At 28.2% G+C, this 22,880-nt stretch overlaps 3 protein-coding genes across 3 annotated transcripts in view; 1 reads left to right on the forward strand and 2 right to left on the reverse strand.

Moving 5' to 3' along the window:
• LOC100211483 (ribosome maturation protein SBDS) overlaps nt 1–20,629 on the forward strand; it is a 53,696-nt gene extending 33,067 nt beyond the window's left edge. Inside the window, exons 4-5 of the mRNA XM_065807469.1 lie at nt 9,005–9,172; nt 20,263–20,629. Coding sequence (XP_065663541.1) covers nt 9,005–9,172; nt 20,263–20,391 — 297 coding nt within the window. The 3' untranslated portion in view covers nt 20,392–20,629. The remainder of the gene's footprint in view (nt 1–9,004; nt 9,173–20,262) is intronic.
• LOC136085692 (uncharacterized) lies at nt 11,530–17,493 on the reverse strand. Its single transcript, XM_065806998.1, has 3 exons — nt 17,231–17,493; nt 15,617–17,101; nt 11,530–11,911 (listed from the first exon to the last, which is right to left on the reverse strand). The coding sequence occupies exons 2-3, from the start codon at nt 17,005–17,007 to the stop codon at nt 11,530–11,532; spliced, it is 1,773 nt and encodes a 590-aa protein (XP_065663070.1). The 5' UTR covers nt 17,008–17,101; nt 17,231–17,493.
• Nucleotides 17,420–18,344, reverse strand: LOC136085693 (uncharacterized). Its single transcript, XM_065806999.1, has 3 exons — nt 18,017–18,344; nt 17,788–17,941; nt 17,420–17,474 (listed from the first exon to the last, which is right to left on the reverse strand). Exons 1-3 carry the CDS (start codon nt 18,252–18,254, stop codon nt 17,420–17,422), a joined length of 447 nt encoding a protein of 148 aa, XP_065663071.1. The 5' UTR covers nt 18,255–18,344.
• Nucleotides 20,630–22,880: the final 2,251 nt, after the last annotated feature.

A 22,880-nucleotide genomic window follows, 5' to 3' on the forward strand; every position in this document is an offset into this window, starting at 1 on the left:
ATATAATTTCTGCAGTAAAATTGAAATTTGAGCAAAAAACATGATACTATTTTCAACAGTGCAGCATGCCACAGTCTGTATATTAAGGCGGGTCATACTTTTTTTTTTTTGTGGCTATAGCATAAAAAGTTGTTCTATTGGTCCAAAATCTAGGGACCATAAGATTTTTTAAATTTTAAGCTCAGTAAGTACTTGCAACTTGTAGTTGAAAATGTGGAAATAATGTGAAAACTTATATCAATTTTATAAAGGCATATTCTTATTAGTGTTCACTGCGTTTAGTTTATATTACATTCGCTGGTACATGAAATGAGATTAGATAAGTCTAAGTAACCATAAATTAATCATACATTACCTTAACTCAACCAAAAGTAATTACGGTAATATATGTGTTTAACATGTTCTGTTTTATATTTTAGATTGTTTAAAAAAAGTGGTAATTGATTCTTGCTACAACAGGGTTTATTTCAATCAGTTGTTTATAATCAATCTTTTCTAATTGTTATATGATATTGTTTGGACAAGTTGGTTTCCATTGTATTGAGTATTAATAAATGGCGTCCGTCAGCACAAGACTTGGGACTAAACACTCAGTTCTGGGGCAGCCTGCAGTTATAAAAAAAAATCAACTTCCTACATCTAGTGATGTTTACAGACTGTATGACTACTACTTAAAGCACAATAAATATGATTGTATGCAGAAGAGAGTGACAGCTGTAGCACATGAAGTTGTAAGTATCTACAACACTGCGAGTATCCCAGTAATTGACACAAAGAGTGTAGTCAATCGTATAAAGAAATTGATTGATAAAGTTAAGGGTCTTGCTAAATCAAGAACTTCAACTAAACATGGGTGATGAAGTTCTTGATTATGAAATTTCCAGTGGTGAATCTGATGATGGTGTTGCAGCACCCAGAAACATGAAACAATATCCGGAGTTGTGCAAAGCTTTGGACAGATGCAAGATTAGTAACAGAGAAGCTTGTCTTGTAGTGAATGCAGTGCTAAAAGATATGAAGCTATTGTCGGCAGAAACTGCAATAGATCCTGCAAAACTTAGACGTCAGAGAGGTCTTTGGCGGCAGAAATAAGTTTCTAAGCATGCTGCCTAGATGCAAGAACTAATTTGTATTGGATTTGATGGGAAGACTTAACTTTTTTTGAGAAGTCTGGTATACGTAGAAGCATAAAGGAAGAACATTATGTTATTGTATCATTTCCAAACAATAACTACATTGATCATGTAATGCCAGAAACAGGTAAAGCAGTTGACGTTGCAAATGAGATATTATCAATAATTGCAAATACAAATTCAGCAAGTACCCTACTAGCAGTTGTTTGTGACGGTACAGTAACCAATACAGGCAAACGAAATGGTGTGATTCGAAAATTAGAGAAAGGCGTTGCAAGACCACTGCAATGGCTTGTTTGCCTGTTGCATGCTAATGAACTACCATTTCGGAAATACATTTCTGCTATTGATGGAGGATGTACAAGAGGTCCTAGTAGTTCCAGTGGTGTAATTATGAGTGCGCTAGACTTTGACCCCAAGGATTTACCAATTTCAAAGTTTAAAGCTATGTTAGGAAAAGTGGTTGAGATTAATGATGAGGTTAAGAACAGTCTAAGTACAGATCAAATATATCTTCTTAGAGCATGCTTAGCAGTGCAGCAAGGTTATACAAATAGTGATGAAATTAGGTCTTTACAGAACGCAATGCCAGGAAATTTAAACCATGCTAGGTGGCTGACAAAAGCCAACAGAATTTTGAGATTGTATATGTCAAAAGAAGTCTGTTCCCCATCACTATACAAAATTGTACACGTTATAGTAAATGTTTACGCTCCTTCATGGTTCAATATCAAGAGTCATCCTTCTTGCGTTGATGGTGCAAAGAACTTTTTTTACTTGCTGAAGCAGTGTCATGAGCTTGGAGCAGAAGATTGGAAAATATTAGAGCCTGTGTTGCAAAACAACAACTACTTTGCCCACTCCGAAAACATTCTTCTTTCTGGTGTTTGTGACAATGATGATTCTGTGCGACATTTCTGTTGTGAAAAAATAAATAATTTGAGAAGTACTTTGTGCAGTTCTTCTGTGCGTGTTTTTGATAAGTCAAGTATCAAGCTAAACGCCAATGCTTTGACTTACGTTGATATGATTGACTGGACTACAGCTAACCTCACACCACCACCGTTGCTAGCAGCTATTGAAAGTGAAAAACTTCAACACTGTCAGTTTGATTTCATTTTTGGTATACCCTGTCACTCTCAGGCAGTTGAGCGTGCTATCCAAGATATCTCTGCAGCAAGCTCAACCGTTTTTGGACATGAATCGCGACATGGAATGATTTTACAGTGTACTGCATCAAGAACAGAACTACCTAGTGTTAGCTGTAAATCAGACTTTTTGTAAATTACGTTTGATTATAGTGTTTCATTGAACTAATAATATCTAGAACTTCACCATTTAAGTGAATTTTATGTTTCGACGTCGATAACATCCCCTTATCGTTGACAGGGCCGCAATTAAGGGGGTGCATCTTTTTTTTTAACTTTTTTTTATAGTAAGCAAAAAATGCTTATAAAACCCCCCAAAAAATACTTTTTTGCGCTAGCCATGGATATGGCCTCTGTATCATATTAAGTGCTTGATGAATTTCTTATATTTTTAGCTATAAGCCATTAAAGGGTAAATCTTTGCGGTAAAGTTGCAAGTACAAGACACCTGTTGTTTTAAATGTTTTTGGCCTTTTTACAATAAGTAGCACCTAGAGCAACTTTTTAGACCATAGCCAGGTTAGCAACTCTAAAAAAAAAAAGTATGACCCGCCCTAATATATATATATATATATATATATATATATATATATATATATATATATATATATATATATATATATATATATATATATATATATTGTTAATGCTAAAATGCCTACATAAATAACATTTCAAAGTGTTTTGTGCGTGACCTTTCTCAATATTTTAATAGAATAAACCTCATTTTAGTCATTAATAGGCAAAAGTTCATTTGTGCTACCGGAAATGTTTGAGAAAAAAAATCAAAAAGTCATCACCCTAGTATATATATATATATTAGGGTGTCCCAAAAAACAACTTTTTTAAAAAACATCTGCTCCCACCCTCTTAATGTGTTTTGTATTATAAAATAATACTGGAATTGAAAAATTTTAAAAAAATTTTTTTTAGGGGTAGCTTAAGTCCCTTAAACATCGACCTTTCTTTGCATGCTTTTGCATGCTTTTCTTTGTATGCTTGCGTGCTTTTCTTTGCATGCTTGCCCGCAAGCTATGATTTAAATCAAAATAAATTTATTTTGTATGACATTTAGTTTCATTAATAATATTCTATTCTTATATTATACCTTTTAATTGAAGGTAATTTATTTAAATTTTGCATTAAAATTTTTTTAAATTCCTCCCTCTATAACTCTAAAACATAACTTTTTTCAGACAAGTTTTCTCCACAAACAAGTTTTCTTCACAAACAAGTAAATGATATTTTTGAGTCAGGGTAACAACATCTGTTTTTGCTGTCTAATAACATCTGTCCAACAATATTATATAACTACATTATATAATGAGGTATAACTACATAAATTTAAAAACTTTTTAAAAAAATGTCTGCTCCCACCCTCTAAATGTGTTCTGTATAATAAAATAGTACTGGAATTGAAAAATTTTGAAAAAAAAATATTTTTAGGGGTAGCTCAAGTCCCTTAAACATCAGAGAGGTCTCTAATATTATCAACAAAAAAAAGTAGCTACAACTGGGGCCTTAGGCTTTTAATATTTACTTACTTAAAAGCTATTGTTATGACTATTAACTATTATCTTCAGGTATGTGGTGGTTTAATAGGAATTTATTTTTGTGATGACATATATACAAATATTTATTAATACTTTGGGGACTTTTAAACTTTTAAAATCATTTTTGCATTAAAAAAGTTATTATTGTAGGATTATTGAGTAATAAAGTACGTACATTCATTAATTTAAATATTACCAATACACATAAGCCTTTTCTTCTTTTTTTTAACATCTTGGCTTCCAACAAGGCTGCAAGCAACCACTATTAGAGTTGGAAGTTACTGGAAGAGAAAAGTTGAAGTTTATAGAGCAAGATAACAATTAACAGGCAACTTAAAAGATAGCAAATTCAATGAATCAAGAAGTCAAGAAGAAGGAAGTGAATTTCAAAGAACTGATGTTCAAGGAAAAAAACTAGATGAATAAGAGTTTTTGGAGCAGTCACAGAAAAAGGATGAGACTTAATTGAATGATGAGTAACACAAGAATGAATTTTAGTAGATGGCACAAGAGACACTAGCTGTTTAGTGCAGTGTCCATTATAGTATTTGTAGAAAAGAGAAAGAGAAGCAATATTACGATGATGCAATAATGGTCGGAAGTTGGCTGCAAGGGCAGGTTCAACTATGTTTACAATGCGTTTTTGCATCTGTCTAAAAAGAGAAAGGGCATCATTGAAAGATCCATTCCAGTTATGGCAACAGTGCTCCATACAAGGATGGATTTGAGATTTATAGAGATAAAGAATAGAATCCCGAGTAAGAAAGTGACAAGCACGATAAAGAGATGCAACCTTAGCAGATGCTAATTTTGCAATGGATTTGATATATGGTTTCCAAGAAAGATCAGAAGTAAGAGTTAATCCTGATTAAGATTTTAATTATTTTTTTATATATCATTAATGCTTGTTGCCCTGCTCCATCATTGTCATTTTGAAAACACATTTAATACTTATAACCATTTTCCAGAGATCATCTTGGTCATATTTAAAAAACCCAGAAAACATTTTGCAAAAAAAAGTACGGAAAAATCCAGAAATTTTTTTCCTTATAAGCCTTTTTTTCATAAATATAAAAAATTATGTGATAAATCTGGTATTTATTATTATTTCAAAATTAACTTTATATAAAGCTTTGCAAAAAAATATCCTTAAAATACCTACACCTGTAGAGCATCACCCGTTAGCGATAACCCAAACTGTAATATTTTTTTTTAAGTGTAAAAAAACTTATGCTAACAATATTTTAAAAAAATTAAATAATATTAACAATATTTAAAAAAACCAATTGGTACTTTAAAATACAAACAATTTTCTATTCCACCCATTTTTTAATTTTTTTATTGAGCTGTTATCTGAAAAGCCATTGTAACATGTAAATAATAATAAATACACAAATAGAGTGCTCAATGTTTTAAAGAACAGAAAATAAATTAAATTATTAAGTTAAAATTATATAAATTATATAAGTTATTGTTTTTACTACTATCAAGGTTCGTGTTTCGGAGTTATAGAGTTGAGAGAGGGTTATAACTACAATTATGTACCCTCCTCGTCTGTAGTGGCCTTCTCCGCCTTGGGGAGGTGAATTAACAAAAAAAAAAGTTTGAAACTTATTTGCTTTAAATTATTTATTAAAATATAAATAAATTTCAAAGTATACTTTGAAATTTATTTACTTCGCTTTTCCTAAACATTCTGAAAGTCTCTACAGATGAGAACCCAAAAATTTAAAGATAGGCTGCTTAATTGCAGGATTACCTTGCACAGAAATATTTTAATTTTTTTTTATAAATAAAGTGGAATAATAATAAATAAAAATATTTAAATGAATTAATAATGCATTAATTGCATTATTAATTAATTCACAATAAAATATTTTATTAAAATATTATTCAAATTAAAAAATGTTTTAAAATTTTTTGGGGCCGGTAGGTCATAGCCTAGTCAGGCCTAATAAGTAATCCTATTAGGCCTGACTAAGCCATGACCTTGGGGCCTAGTCAGGCCAATTATCTAAGTATAGTAACATCTGTGCAACTGCATCTGGAGAAAAAAAAAGAAGATGATTTTGGACAAAGTGTACAGATGATCTTGGATTACTATACAGTTTTTGTTGGACAGATGTAGTAATCTACAGATGTAGTAATCTTTTACCAGTTAGGTTATTCCAATATTATAAAAAAGTTAATTTTTAATTTTTAAAAATGTAAATTTGACAAACTTTTGTTTTCTTGATTAAAAATGCATTAATGCGTAGCATGGAATTGCTGATATATATATATATATATATATATATATATAATATATATATATATATATATATATATATATATATATATATATATATATAACCCCTAACTGGTTGTCAGAAAGTTTTTCCGTATTTTGTTGACAAAAAGTAAAAATTAAAATGCATTCAGAATGTTTTTAAAAACATTCTGGTCAATTAAATATGCGTTTTTGCGGGTTTTTTAAAAAACAATTAATTTGTAATTAAATTAATGGTTTTAACTTTCTGACAACACGCAAATGTTGGACGAAAGTCAAAAGTAATTAAAAGTGACGTATTTGTAACTATATATATATATATATATATATATATATATATATATATATATATATATATATATATATATATATATATATATATATATATATATATATATATATATACGTATATATATATATATATATATATATATATATATATATATATATATATATATATATATATATATATATATATATATATAGTTCTACATACTGATACCCAATTATCTCCATCTACGTGCTCAAAATGCCCAAAACCTAATCTTTGTACCCTAATAACTATTGTCTTGTACCTTAATCTTTCCTGAGGTATGCTATTACATAGACTCACTGTTTTTAATCTCTGTCTATGATTTGCATTTTTTACCGTTTAGAATCACAACATTTTCTATGTTTCTTTCAGATGCTAGACATCAACCTTTATTGCTTATCTTTATCTGTTATACACTTTATACACGTGGTTTATAACTTTCTTTTATTCTTCAGTCATGTTTTTTTTTGCTGTTTCAAGAGATAATTATCTGAAATGGATCCAGGCACAATTAACTCTTGCTTTTGAAAATTCTTGCGTTTCAACAGTTGATCCAATTGTATCAAAGAGTTTACAAATCCTACTTTATCTTTCCAAAAGTGTTTAACAATCTTTTTTTAACAATCTTTTTTTTATTTTTTTCCGAAAATATTAAAAGTGCTGTTTCTACACTCAAAGGTTAAGATCACTTTGTATTATGTTTTCTACACTCAAAAGTTAAGATCACCTTGCATAACTCTACATCTCATATGAACCCATTCCTTGCTCATTCTTGACTTAATGAATGCATAACCTTTTGTCTAATGTTTGTCCTAAGCCAGTTTGCTTCCATTTATCCTGTAACATAAATTAGTCTTTGAGTACTATATTTACATGGTAAATATTTTTCTCTTTCCTTTTTCGATTCACTCTATCAAAGTCTAACGATATTCACAAAGCATTTATGCACCTTCTACCGATATCTTGCTGTTAAATTCATAATTTGCTGTTAAAAATGTATTATTAATAGATTAATAGTAGAGGCAGGCGAGAGGTAATGTGGCTTCTTAGCTGTGGTAAACTTAATGAAGAAAATGAAAACTTTGATATAAAACTCCCAATTATTGGTAAAGGTAGGACGAGCATGTAAACTTCTTCGTAATGCTTTTCAAAGTAATAAGGAGCTTTTATAATGATCTTCCTAGTATCACAAAAAGTACTCAGTTCTGGTCTGCAAAACAGGTTAATGCTAGCAATGTCATCTTGTAATAAATTTTTCAAATCTTTCATAACTTCATGTTTTTTCAACAAGTTGTGACATCTTTTATAAATAAGAGTATTTTATTCTGGTAATAACATAATAGTTCTTAATAAATAATGATGTTAACTTTCTAAATAGATTTTTAAAAGATTTTTTTTTAAATTATGCAAAACACTTATCCACAAATAAAGCAGGTGTTTTCAAACAAATCACATTTTTACAAACAAAACACAATATATATAAAAAGGAAACACCATGCTCACAAGTAACAAATGCAGTTCATCATTTTCACAAACAAAATACTATCTTCACAAACAAAACACATTATCTTCACAAATGAAAAAAGTATTCACAAATTAATCACATATTCACAAGTGAAGCAGATTTTCACAAACAAAACATATTTAAAAATGAATACTTATATCTAAAAATGAAATGCACTCTATTCACAACCATATCACAAAAATCATGTTCACAAATAAAGACTTAATATAATATATTGAAAAAAGCTTATATGAACTTTTTAGTACCTGTGTTCCTTGTGGGTCAAAAATCTTTCATCTTTATAACTACACTTTATGCTAATAAAGAGAATATAGCTATAACAGTCATGTAAAAGTTATGTTATATAGTTATGGCAGCATAACATATCTCTTATAGTTATCTTGTTTCTTTTTTTTTTTTTTTCTATCATATTTTGTCTCAAACATAGTCTTGTTTGGTCTTAAGAGATAAAATGTTTAATGTTTGTTTTTGGTAAATATAGTGGGATGTGATATTCTTTTTTTCTTTTTTTTTTAAATAGATGAATTGTTTTTGTTTTTTTAATTCATTTTTTTAATAGATGACATTTTTAATTCATTTTTATTAGGACTGCTAAAAAAAATTCTAAGTTTTATTTTCATTATATTTTAATTTTTCACTTAATTATAAATTATATTTTATACTTAATTATAATTATAAATAGTTAATGACAATTTAATTTGGAATAGTTTAGTTTATAACTTAGTTTGGAATAATTTATGAAACCGCTTGGTAGTTTTTGAGTCATCAAAATTAATCTTTTAAATTTTTTCTTATATTTATTTTACTTTGACTGTTTTATATTATTATTTATAAACTATATTTGTGTACAATTTTGTAGTTTATCAAAAAAATTTTACTATAAAATATTATAGTAAATAATTTAATTTTTTCACCCTCCTTCCATTTTGTTATTCACCCTTACATTTGTTTATCCACCTCACTATTATTTCACCCATACCAACATTTATTAATGAAATTTAATAATACCTGTCTACTTCAGCCATACCAACATTTATTAATAAATAATACCTGTTTACTTCAGGCTCTTGAAGTTATAAAGTTGTTAAAAGCATCAATTGCCATTGAAAGAGCTGAAATGAGGATTCGTATAATTTTACCCAAAGACTGTGCAAAGAAAACTAGAGAAAAAATTGTTACACTTGTGTCAAATATTGAAAAGGAAGAATGGTTATTGGGACAATTAGATATGGTAAGTGTTTGTTTAAATATATGTTAAATCATTTTTCTAAATATCTTTTTTTTTTAAACAATTTTTAATATTTATACTACTGTTTACTATTTTATGTTGGGTACTTTTGACTGGTTGTATTTTTTTATTGCTGATAAAATAAGTGTCGACAAATCAGAATTGATCTCATGAATTATTTAATCAAATATAAATTCAAATTATATATTATAAATTTAAATAAACAGAAACCATGTTTTATATCCTGCTCTACTTTTTCACATGCTCTGATGGTACACTGATTTTAAAATGAAGAAAATCAGTGGTTTTTATCATTCTTACATGGTAGTTTGACTTGATAATTTTTTTTTTTTTTTCATGTAAATGTCACAGGATTTTTTAGGAAGTATAAATACAAAGTTTTAAGTTTAGATCATGCACAACATAGGACCTGTACAACATAATGAAAAACTTTCTATTCCAGTTGTAGTATATTGTAAGCAAAAACTTGTTATTCCAGTTGCATCAGATAAATATATTAAAACATCAGATAAAGATTGTCATTGTTAAGACTGTTGTGGCAGATTTTTTAACCAGACATAAAAAAAACTAAACGGTTAAGAGAAACTAGTGAGGGTTTAAGTATATTGTTGAAAAACTTCTTAAAATTACACTAGAAAATTTAAAAGTCTGTATAATTTTTGAACCCTTTTTAGAAACATTTTAAAAACAAACTCCTGATAAAACTTAATAAACTGGAACTGTCTGTCTGGTATGATTTTTGTTGGATTAGTTGAAATAACAAGAATGGGATCAATAGTTTTTTTAATCATAACTCAGCTATGGTTTGTCGGGTGACATTAAAAGTTCTCTTTTCAATTTTTACATCTAGATTATATTTTAGATAATCTTTGAGCAATATCTGATGAATAAGTTAAAAGAAATGTCATTGATAAACAGTAGCAAGGCGTATTAAAATATCTGATGAACAAGTTGAAAGAAATGTTATGGAGACATAAAATATGAAGACATAAAAATATATGATGAACAAGTTGAAAGAAATGTTATGAAGAAACAGTAACTAGACATAAAAATATATGATGAACAAGTTGAAAGAAATGTTATAAATATACAGTAAGAAGACATTCAAATATCTGATAAAAAGTTGAAAGAAATGTTATGAATCAACAGTAACAAGGCATATAAAAATATCTGATGAAAAGTTGAAAGAAATGTTATGGAGAAGTAGTAACAAGACATAAAAATATCTGATGAATAATTTGAAAGAAATGTTATGGAGAAACAGTAATAATAAAAATAGATTTTTAAATTAGTTGTTTTAAATATATGTGTAGAGCGATACTGTTATATGTTACTAATTTACAAACTTCTAGTAACATAGAAAAGGTGATTAGTAACATATTATAGTATTTCTTCTCACATATATTTAAAACAACCAAATCGAAAATCTGTTTCTATGTCTTGTTACTGTTACTACATAATATTAATTTCTTTCAAGGTGTTAATCAAATAATTCACTTAATAAAAGTTTACTACTAGTTGGTAAAAGTGGGATGAAAAGAAAGATGCAAATTTATACATTAATACATATTTTGAATTTTCTTTAACATTTTTAAATAAAAGGGGGCCTTTAACTCTTGATTTCTTAGGCTAATAGAAAAAGTAGATATTTGGAATCAATGTTAAAGGTTTGTCAAAAAAAGGATAATTGCGTATGAGATGATAAAAAAAATTTCCATTTTAATGACAATAAATGTTATTAAATATTTTATTTATGTTTTTTTATTTTGTTAACAAATATTAACATATATTCATAAAGTTAATATTTATTTCTTAATAATATTTATATTATTATTTTATAGCGTAAAATAGAACAGTTAAAGATTTTGATTATTTATTTTTTACAGGAAAAAGATTTTTAATTTTTTTTAGAGTTGTTGAGTATATTGAGCTTTATTTAAATATATAAAAATCGAATAATTTTTTTTTTTATGTTTTTCATGAAACTTTATTTGATTAAAAAAAATTTATTCAATTCTACACTGACATTCGGGGAGAATGAAATATGTAAATATATGTGTAACTAAAACAACACTTTATTAAAAAAAGCTTCAACAATTAATATTGACAAAAAGCTTTATTAAAAGCAATCAATAATAACAATTAGAAAAACAATCAATAATAACAATTAAAAAATCAATCGAAAAGAAACTTTTTTATTCTTGTGATGATGTTGAGTCATTTAGAGGTACTAGAGGTTGAGTTGAGTTTTCAGTTGTACAGCACTTTTTGGTGCAATAAAACTCAGCACCTTTTATGTATCGCTTTGGTATGCATGTTTGATCTTGCAATTTAAATTTTTACATTGGTACCATTCCATATTTTGAATTGCTGAAGCTTCGCCTAAATTTTTTTTGGCACTTTTTACGCTTAAATTGGTTTGCAGCTAATATTTTCGTTGGACTTGTTGCTTGGTTTATTTGCTGTTCACCATTAGAGCTAAGCTTATGTTGTTTTTTAACTTGCTTTGCTGCTTTTTTGCTCTCCGTATCTTTCAACCTTTCAAGTATTTCAGGTTTGTTGAAACACTCCCCTTCGAATCTTGGCACATCTACATTTTTTCTTTTTTTTCTGTCAATGTGTTGGATACGAAACATTTGTTGCAAAGCTTCTGCAAGTGATTTGGCTGATTGCAGTTGTTTTTCAACCTCTTTTTGAATTTCTTTTGAGTAGCTGGAGTTACTACAATATTAAAGGTTGTTGTTGTTTGAGTTTAGTCTATTTTCTTTAATTTAAAAAATGTGATAATAGCAGGAATATGGGAGAATTTGAAGATTTGTTTACAGATTAATAGTTATATTATAGGCTAAATATTTTAATTTTTGTTTTAAATTTAAATTAAAAGAGAACATGCAAACACTTATTTTGTACACGGCAATTTTTGTGGTATTCTGAGCAACTAATAGCACTTTCGGTTTGTTTTCGGTCTTTCTCTTGTGATTTATTTGGAGCTATTAAAAAGATTGTTTTAACAAAACAAAAATATATGTACAACACATTCAAGAAAAATTAACATGAGCTGAACCTAATTAAAAGTTTATGTTGTAGGGTGGAAATAAAAAATCAAAACTACTCACAAAATTTTCAAGATTCAAGTTTAAGGTATCTTTGAAAATATGGTTGAAATAATCTGAGATGTTTAAAAAGATGTATGAAAAGCAAGAGGTTTTATATTTGATAAAAGATCAACACAAAAAATAATTTGTATATGCATAAACAATTTTTCTTACTGATTTTATGATTAAATGTATTTAATACCAGCGTTTAAGATTTTTTTTCTATTAAAATTAACTAAAAATGCTAATTACTAATTATTAAAAAAAAATTTAATAGAAAGATGGCGGATCATGGAATGGTAGGTGAACCATTTCATTTACTCTATGTCCAAATATTTAAATCCACAGGTTTGTATTTTTTTTAAAAATAAAACCTGAGCAAAAAGATAATAAATACAGTACAAGAGGACAAGTCAATTTTTTGTCAATATTAATTGTTGACAGCGTAACTTTTGAGGTGATTTTAGAGCTAATGCGATGTGACGTATGCTGATGCTAGATGTTGGTGTATATTCAGAGGACAGTGGCTGAGGTAGTGTAGTTGCTGGAGCTAGTATTGGTGATGGTACTATCATAGATTCTGGTTATTGAGATAATAAAGGTTCAGATGACGGTGTTTCAAACACTTTAGCAATTTGCATCTTTGACTGATTGATTTTACTGATGTCAAGTGGAAACAAGCCAGTATTCTGAAACCCAGTGACTATTTGGGTACATGTAAAAACTTAACCAGAACTAAAAAGTTTTTTTTGCAGGTGACTAAAACATTTTTTTTATAAGTTGCTAAACTTCGTCTCTGCATAAAACTTTTAAAGTAATTTGTGCCAAACTCTTTTGACATGGCAATAAACACCGGCATCTAGTGGCTGCAGAATATGTGACAAGTGAGCTGTAAGCAAATTAACAGAATATTGTTTTCTATGCAAATAAGTATAACCCGATAAGTGACATGTGTCACATGTTCATTTACGATTAAAATATGAATACCTAAAATTAGATACCTAAAATTAGATTGATAATTAGACTGATGTAATCCTTTGTGAATGTAAAATTAGATAAATATAACTAGATAATTAAAATTATATTGAACTAATTACCTGTAATTTTCTTAATGGCGGGAACATACACGTGAGCCATTGCACAAATTGCCTATCATCCATCCATCCGGATGAAGATATAGCGTATATGGCATCATCTGGATCACTTAAACATCAATCTCTGTACAAACGTTTTTTTGATTTAAAAATAATGTATGGAGCAAGATGATTACTAGCAGCATTAATGCAATTTCCAACTGTGTAATGGATTTTTTCGTTGTTGCCAACCAATTTCAATGGTCGTTTTGCACCACGCTGGCAAACTATATTTTACTTACCTGGATCACCAAAGAAATCAATTTCATCAAATTCCACAAATGAAATGGAGTGTTTTCGTTGATACCTGCTATGTTGAATTTTCTTTGCAGTGTGTTGAAATACTTTGCTACTATTTCTTGCGTGCTAAAAGCGGCTCTGAGTGATAATATATTGCCTATGACTAGTGGTGGGCGAAAAACATGTTTTTCAATTTAACGTTTCATTTCTTTCAAAAAATACATGTTTTTTTGCAAAAAAACGTGTTTTTCGCATTTTTTCAATTATTGAATCAGCAACTCGTAGGCTAGGTGCAATAACAAGTCATATATGCAGCGTGCCTTAGTCTATATTTTCGTGTGAGATAAAGAAGTTGTAATTCGTAACTACTCAATCTCATAAGAATATGTATACAACTAAATAATAAATTATCATAATATTTTATTACAACCTGCTTGTTTTTTTTACAATTTTATTTTAAGTGCCCGAAGAAGTCTGCTATAACGCATCTTTAGCTAGCAATGTTCAAACATTGCTTACCAAGCAATAAATACTGATCATCAAGCAACTGTTAAGAGAAACGCATTACACATAAGCTGATTGAAATAATCAACTTTATCTTTTTTTAATGTTTGAAATTGCATATAATCTTCAAATAAAATGCTAATATTATATTAATTTCGAGTAGTTATAAGCTTAACCAAGTTATTAAATCATTAATTGATTATGAGATTTACTAGCACCTAGGGGTGCAAGTAAATCTCATATTTATTACTTTGGCTGTTTTTTGAATTAAGTTTTTATAGCAGCCGTGTTGCAGTGGTTAGAACATTGGACTCGTAATCCAAGGGTTGAGAATTCGATCCCCGCTCGAAGTCCATAAAACGTTATCGGAGATAATGGAGAGCTAACTTACTAAATGATATTCTCCTCGTGGCGGCGACACAATTCTCTTTGTGGCATAAATTCTCTTTGTGACAAGACCATTAGGACTGCTTAGAACACCTTAATAACTAATTTAAAAAAAGTTGCGTGTAAAGAAAGGACATTTATTTGGACATTTAAAAAGAGTAAAGAGGACATTTATTTGCGCGAGGGTGTTTGAATGATATTTCATGGTCTACTTTTATTTTAATTCTGAATCAATGATGGTTTGAGAAAATTAATAAAGAATCATATATAAAACCAATATAATTTGCTTTATGAACTAAAATTGATCAAATTTAATTTTTCCGATTGCAGTGGTGCATAATAATGTTACCAATTACTTTTTTTAGTATATATAATAGCCAATCTTGTAATGTTTAAAAAATGAGTGGATCTTAAACGGAAAGCCTTAGAATGTAAAGGCCCTAAATCCATTATGCAAATCAATACGTTTTAGGCATTCTAACACGGAAATATGACCCATGCGTTAAAGCTATCGTTTAATAATTCAGACCCGCATGCTGACAAACAGATAGGCTTATCTTTAACAATCCCTCCTGTATAAAAGAAACAAGAACATTCACCATACATCATTTAGATTAGTTTGATTTTAGTTTTACTATAGAAGTAACTTATATGAGCTTTATGACCCTTCCATCCCAACCACATCCGGGGAATTTTTTTTTGTTGATAATACTTTCTCTATTTTATTAAATATAAAAAATATCATCTTTAAAATAAAATTTTAAAATTTCATAAAATAAAACAATTTAGACTTGTTCGTATTCATATTCCACTTGTTCGACCATATACACTTTGATCACTGGCTCTTGGGAGCTTACTTGGTTCAATTCATCCTTTGATGTTGGTCTAAGTGAAAGAATTTAATTACGTAAAACTTGATAATTATATCTATGGAAAAAATATGTAAACAAGTATGAATTTTGTTAGAGTCAATAAACCAGAACTAATTAATTTAAACAATTTAAATTAGCACATTTAATTAATTCATTTAACACTGAAATAAATTAAATATATATTTAAAGTTTTACCTCGCAGAGGAATCTGAAACAAATTCTATGAAATCAATATCTTCCTCAGACTCACTTTCATTGATTTCTCCTTCTGATTGTGTTATATCATCGTAATCACTGTCATCAATATTTTCAGAGAAATCATCAGACATTGAAAATTCTGCAAGAGGTATTGTCGAATCAAGTACTATATTTGCATTTTTAATGCATGATTGGGTTAGCGAAGACAAACTTATTTTTTTATGCTTTGGCTTGCTAAATGAATTTTTAAAATCTTGCAACTGGCCTTTAAGGTTTAAATCCATCAGGGTATAGTTTTGTTTTATGTAAGTCAATCTACTAGCTCTTTCATTAGTTAGAGAATTTTGCAATTTCCTGTGGATAAAGCCTCGAGTACTAAAAGTTCTTTCAGTAGCAGCTGAAGAAGATGGCATTAATAAAATTTTAATGGCTAAATCAGCTAGCGGACTACATTTTTTTAAAGCTTGCCAATATGTTATGGAATCCTGATTTCTAGCAAGTTGCTCAACATAGCTATTTGACCATAGTCCAGAAGAGTTTACAAACTGGGTAATTTCTTTTGCAATAGCCGACAAATCAACATTATTATTAATAGAAAATTTTTTTGCTAACATTTCTGTATACTCCATTGCTTCCAGAAATTCTGATCCAGATAGGATTGAACCTTTTATTTGCGGATCAAGCAAGTTCGCAGCTAAATGAAGGTTTGTGACAGCCATGTCTTTTCTTAACTTAAAATAATTATGCATTTGCATACTTTCTAAATCTGTCAACCCTGCTTCCGATATAAAGTTATCAAGGGCTAATTTTATATCTGACAGAGCCAAGCAGACTATACTCAATACTGCTTCCTCTGCTTCTAAAACTGTAATCCAATACAAAATCTTTTTTAAAAATTTACAAATCTGCTCAAGGTCTTGCCAAAATTTATCTTTTAATATTATTTCTTTTGCCTCGTGTTTCAAAGAAAACTTCTGGTTTCCAGGATAAATATCAATAGCAATTTGTTTAAACACTTGTTTGTTAGATAATACACTTCCAAGTGTTATAGCATTACCAGCAAACCGAGTCTTTGATGCCTGCTTTAATGAAACATTAATTCCTTTTTGTTTTTGAATAGTATCAAACCAAGATTTTAACGATGAATTTACTATTTCTTTGACTAAATTAATGGATATTTTCATAATGTTTTCTATAAACGATGTTTTACATAGATCAAGCATTAGAAGATTCAATATGTGTGCCACACAGCCATAGAAAACTAAGTGTGGATACTTTTTCACAATGATACGTCTGGAAAGTAGCATTGCAGAGCAGTTGTCTGTAACTCCTCCTAGAAATCGATGTGGCCCTATCTCCTCTAAACAATTGATAATTAGTTCTGCCATGTAGGCACCTGTTTGTGGCTGGGTACCAGGGCAAATACTCTTGTAGAGAACAGGTTCAGGTGTTGTTAAAACCACATGAATGATTGGCTCTCTTCTAAAAATATAAATCCTTTGAATAGTAAACTATTTTTATTTGGACATTAATAAATATTAATTATATTTTAATGAACTTTTATTTTTATTTTAACTGTTAAATAATTTTTAAAGAGGTAAATAAAATTACCTAATATTGGAAAAGCCATCCCATTGAATTGCAAGAGAAATTGAATCAGAAATTTTTTTTCAACTAATGCTTTTATCCTATAATATTCATTATCAAGTAAATATTCAGAAAGAGATTTTCGATTGGGCAAATTCATTGCAGGCAGATACTTTGAAAAAAATTCCTCCCAAATGGGGTATTCAACCATGTTTAGAGGGTACCCGGATGCAAAAATAACTCGAGAAAAGTCATATTTGAAAGCATCCTATGAGAAAAAAATTAAATACATATAAGGCAACTCAAAAAATTCAGGCCTAAAGTGAAAATCGTGTATCAAATAAAATGAAAAAGTAAAATTGATTTATTTTATTGATATTTTTAAACAAATTTACACCACAATATAATTTCTGTCACCAAAAAATTAGTATGCAATAAGCTTGCTTGTTTATACAACAAGTATAATAATACCATGCTTTTGGAAAAAAAAAGTTAATCAAAAGAAAATTCTCATATAATAAGTTTTTTCATTTATTAGAGTATTTTCATCACTAGAGTTTAGCTGATAAAAACAAACATACTTGTTTTTGTTCCAACGCAATAAACATTTCATCGACATCGACATTTGATTTTTTGGACAATAAACTGATTGAACAGGAGATGAAGAAAATTCTTCTAACTCTGTTATATCAATTGTTGCTGCGTTTATGCTTTCACTACTTGATCTCATAATTCCTGTACAATAAAGAAACTTTTTCATTATAATAACTAATAGCAAATTAAAAACAAAAACAATTTTGAAAACTCTACCTTTTCTTGATGGAGTCTTACTTAATGTTTTTAATGGTTTGTTTTTTTCGGCTATTTTTTCTTTTACAACAGCATTTCTTAACTCTTCTGGTATTTTGTTGCACTTATGAACATGAACAAATAAGTTATGTGTATTCTTTGAATAACCTTTTCCACAATATTTGCAACTGTAAGAGTTGGTTGTTTTTCCTAAGGTTTTTAGAAAAAGCTTCTTGACTGGATCTGCTTTACGAGGCATCTTTATTGAGAAAAATGAATATTATTTTGTTTTCAATTATATCTGAAATACAAATGATAATAAAGAATTAAGAGTCCACATAACAACATAAAATCGGAAAGACGTATAACAACAACCATATTGCGAAAAGCTATTTTCGAATAACACGTTCTATTTCTTTCGGTCGACGGCATGTTTTTCAAAAACATGTCGCGAAAAACACGTTTTTTTCGCAGCATGTTTTATATCAGCGCACCTCTACCTATGACTCTAATGCTCAACCTATGACTCCACTGGTTTATGAAAAAGTTATACCAATCTCTTTGTGTTGCAAATAGTTGGTAACTAGTGTGATGACGTTATTGTAAGTTCTACCAAAGCCCCGATCGGATAATTTGATGAGCGTATCTTCCAAAACTGATTCAAGTTGTTTTGACAATCTCGTGCTTGAACCACTGCCAATTGTTTCACCTATGCCGTGGACACACCTGTGAAGAGTTGCTACTGGTATGCTGAATGATTTAGTAGATTTGTCAAGTAAAAATTCACCGCTTTTTACTTTAACCACCGCAAGCGCAACTTGCTCTTCGGTTATAGTTTTTTTTTTTCTTTGCATGCAAGTTGTTTCGAGACATATTTTATATTAAAATAGATTTAACAAAAATCCATTTGGAATTTATGCACAAAATTTATAGAGATAGCTTGGTCACTTGAGACTTAATAAAAACCGCATTTAACAAGAGAGAACTAGCGTATTTCATTCATTCATTAGAATCATTTAATAAACCTTTCCCTATATCAAAACTTACGAACTTTGCCATTTCCTATCGTGGCCCAATGCTATGGAACCATTTTACAAGCATGAGTTGTAAACTAAGAGAAGCCAATACCTCTCAAAAATTCAAAAAGAACATAATTGAACTAATTGTCAATCAAGATTCCTTACTTGATTTTTTCTAACAATAAACTTTTACTGTCTTTTTTATTATCAAAGGTTACTGATGATAAGATTTTATCTTCTTCAGGTTCTCCAGTCTTGAAACTACTATATATGATAAAGTGTATTTTGTATTTAATATTTTTAAATATTTTATATGTCGGAAATCATCTTTAATTGTAAATAGTTGCTTGACAGAAATAAATAAATAAATAAAAAAAATAAAAAAAAAATAAATTTAATAAAAGCAGCAGTAAAAGTCATTCATTTAAATTCAGATAAATTTCATTGAAAAAATTTTCAAAAAAAAATTTATAGTTGAAGATTTAATGGTCACTTGAGATTTAATTTAAAAAAGCCGCATTTAAGAAGTGAGCTACTGCTTCGCTTATTATTAGCGTATATACACCACAATTCTCCTTTTCCGTTTTTTACTTATAACTTTTACTTATAACAACATTTTTATAATTACTTATAATATAAATTATTTTTATAATTACTTATTTTTTTTTTATTAATTACTTATTATTTTAATTAATTCTTAATTAATTATTATTTATTAAAAATTATTATTATAATTATAATATAAAATATAACTTTTACTTATAACATTTTTTACTTATAACTTTTTTTCGTAAATAGCAAATTTAATTTTGAAAAAAGATTCTTGATCAGCGTAAAAAGTTATACCAGAAAACTTTTTAAGTTCAATGATATCACATTTAACTTCCGAGAGTTTTAAGTTCGTTTTTCAAAATAATAAAAAAAATCTTATTACGCATACGAAAACTTAAAAATTTATAACAAATTTTTTTTCATCAAAAATAAAATTTGATATCATCTCAGAAAAGTAAAGTGATTTAAAAATATTTTGCAAAAAGATTACCCAATAATTTATTGAGAGAAAAAAAATAAACTTTTTCATAAATATTTCATTTTATCCGCTATTTCATTTTACCCTGTTTTACTCTATTTCTTAATTGATTGTTTAAACTTTGAATAACCTTCAAAATTTTATCAAAACAAATTAATAGTAAAGTTTTATTTATTTTCGTAAAATATTATTTTCGATGACTCTATTTTGACTTTTAGGAATGTTTAATTGATCCTGGTGTCTATCGAGTAATCAATGAAATGATATGCAGTGAATCAAAAGGTAAAGGAAACGTGGAACTGCTATCACTAAAAGAAATTACTGAAGGCGAGGAAACTGTTAAGTAACTCGTTGATTGGTGTCAATATTCTAAAAACGGTTTTCTGCATGTTCAGAGTGGTTGATGATTCTATGTAAATATAGAATAATTGATTGTTCTTTGTAAGGTTAGAGGAAGTTAAAGTGCAGTTTATAAAAATTTATTTATATTTGCTAAATTTGCACACAAAAAATACAACCTGATAAGATAGCAATATGATCTATTGTGTAATATGATGTAGTTATAATAAAAAAATTGTGTTTTGGTTTTTTTGTTTTTTTTTTACTCTTTTTCTTGCTATTTGCTTTTAGAATTAGAAATGGTTGCTAACATAAGAAAACAAAAACAAAAAATTTATTATAAATTATATGATCTTATTTGAAATTAAAAGTTATAATATTACACTATAGTGCGCTGTTTACCTTTAAAATCTGTTGTGATTTCAAATATCATCAGCGAAATATTTAGAATGTTGCCTTGCGAAATATTAGAATGTTGCCTTGCTTTTATATTATCTAAACTATGCTCACATTGACATGAAGCACAATAATTTTTTTATGAAAAGCTTTTTACTAGCTTTTACTTTAAAAAAACTTGTGTAAGTCATTTATAATTTTCACATGATTTATTATTTCATTACTATTCCCAGTGGGCACAAGACCACTTATTATTTCATTACTATTCCCAGTGGGTACAAAACGTGTTTTAAACGTCTAAAATATGTATTAAAACGTTTTACTTTTAATACGTGTTTTAGTTGTTTTAAACGCGTTTTGTGCACATTGGGTTACTACTGAAAATTGGCATCTGTTTGCCTTATCAATAAGCCGGAAATTATTAGTTTTTTCCACAACAAACTTTAAAAAACAGTCAGTAAAAAAGATTCATGAACCTACTCTCTAAATCATTAATGAGGAGGCAAGTATTGAAAAGTATTTAAGTTTTCAATAAAAATCCAAATTAGAATATTGTACAACAATCTGCAAAACTTCATTCAAAAAAATACTAATTATGGCTATTTTAAAATTTGCAACAAAATTATTTTAAAAAAATTGTTCAATTTGTTTTCACATCCGAAGATCTATATTGTTAAAACTTTGGATTTAATTAGTTTTCTTGGTTTCCTATCAAGTGCTGTTCCAATAATTTACATATGAATGTAATAGCAGAAAGATATTAGTTGTCTAAGTCTTGTCTATGCCTAATAAGACTCTTTAACGCACTAAAAATTGTACTGAGCTATGTTTAATGCAAAAAGGTTTGAATTAGTGATGTCACGAATATTCGTCGACTTAATAAAAAATGCAATCGTTTAATCGTCTTTCACAATAAAGTTAAACGGTGCTTTAAGTTTAGGTTGTCGTGAAAATATTCATTTTTAATAAGTTTCGAGTTTTCTATACTAACTCAATCTATAGCATTTTCTAAAATCACCTCAGAAGTGTAAGATATACCTGAGCTGGTTATTTTTGAACTTTTCTGAATGGTTTGAAGAGTATGAAACTTTTAGGCATTACTATAGTTAAAATATTTGGTGTATCAGTCAACAAATAATGTATACTGTGACACAACCTATTTATAAATGCCCATAGAGTAGTTGACTTTTGCACTACAACAAAGCAGGTCGGAGTCTTTAATATAATTAAGTGTTGCCAAATATTCGTGGCATCTCTAGTTTGAATACAGTACTTGTAAGTTGAGATTCATCTATTGGGTTTACAAGTTTTATATACGAAAATTTACAATTTTTCTCTCTATTCAATCTTAAAAATAATTTATCTACAAACAGATTGCATTGGATCACAGTTCACATTTTTTACTTCTTGTAAATTTTATCCGAGTTTGTAATTTTTTTAAACTAAAATATCTGTGTACATAAGGTGAGTAAATGCCTCTTAACTTCGCGATCGTTTATCATAAAATTTGTTTAAAATGTGTAAAAGATATAGAAACAATTAGAAGTGTCAAATTATGAAAAGTACAAAAAAAAAACATAATTGATAAATTACATAAACTAAAATTTTGAATATTTGATAGTGTATCACCCTTAAATATTTTAAAAGTATAGATTAAACATTTCACGTTTTACAACCTTAGTATAAACCATACACCAAAAAAGCTTCCGTAAGCAAAATGGATTTCTTAGTAAAGTAGAAAGTTAAAATAACTATAACCGTCAATATAATTAATGAATAAACTTAATAACTACAGTAGAACTCATTTAATTCGAATCCTCAAGGATTCTCAAAATATGCTCAAATTAGAAGTGTTATCGAAATGTAGGAGTTTAATTTTTAAAAACTAAATCCTAAAAGAACTGAGACTTAAATGATCTTTCGAACTATAGGACTTGCTCTTCAGTTATAGTTTTTCTTTTTTCTTTGCATGCAAGTTGTTTCGAGACATATTTTATATTAAAATAGATTTAACAAAAATCCATTTGGAATTTATGCACAAAATTTATAGAGATAGCTTGGTCACTTGAGACTTGATAAAAACATTTAACAAGAGAGTAAC

The sequence above is a fragment of the Hydra vulgaris genome, chromosome 10 (assembly GCF_038396675.1).
Source record: "Hydra vulgaris chromosome 10, alternate assembly HydraT2T_AEP".
NCBI classification, from domain to species: Eukaryota; Metazoa; Cnidaria; class Hydrozoa; order Anthoathecata; family Hydridae; genus Hydra; species Hydra vulgaris.

Coding starts and splice junctions, on each gene's coding strand:
- LOC136085692 (XM_065806998.1), bottom strand. CDS start 17,007: ATGGCAGAACTAATTATCAATTGTTTAGAGGAGATAGGGCCACATCGA. Junction 11,912..15,616: donor GTTTCAGATTCCTCTGCGAG/GTAAAACTTTAA, acceptor TTAATATTGTAG/TAACTCCAGCTACTCAAAAG.
- LOC136085693 (XM_065806999.1), bottom strand. CDS start 18,254: ATGCCTCGTAAAGCAGATCCAGTCAAGAAGCTTTTTCTAAAAACCTTA. Junction 17,942..18,016: donor TAAGACTCCATCAAGAAAAG/GTAGAGTTTTCA, acceptor TTTATTGTACAG/GAATTATGAGATCAAGTAGT. Junction 17,475..17,787: donor TTGCGTTGGAACAAAAACAA/GTATGTTTGTTT, acceptor TTTTTCTCATAG/GATGCTTTCAAATATGACTT.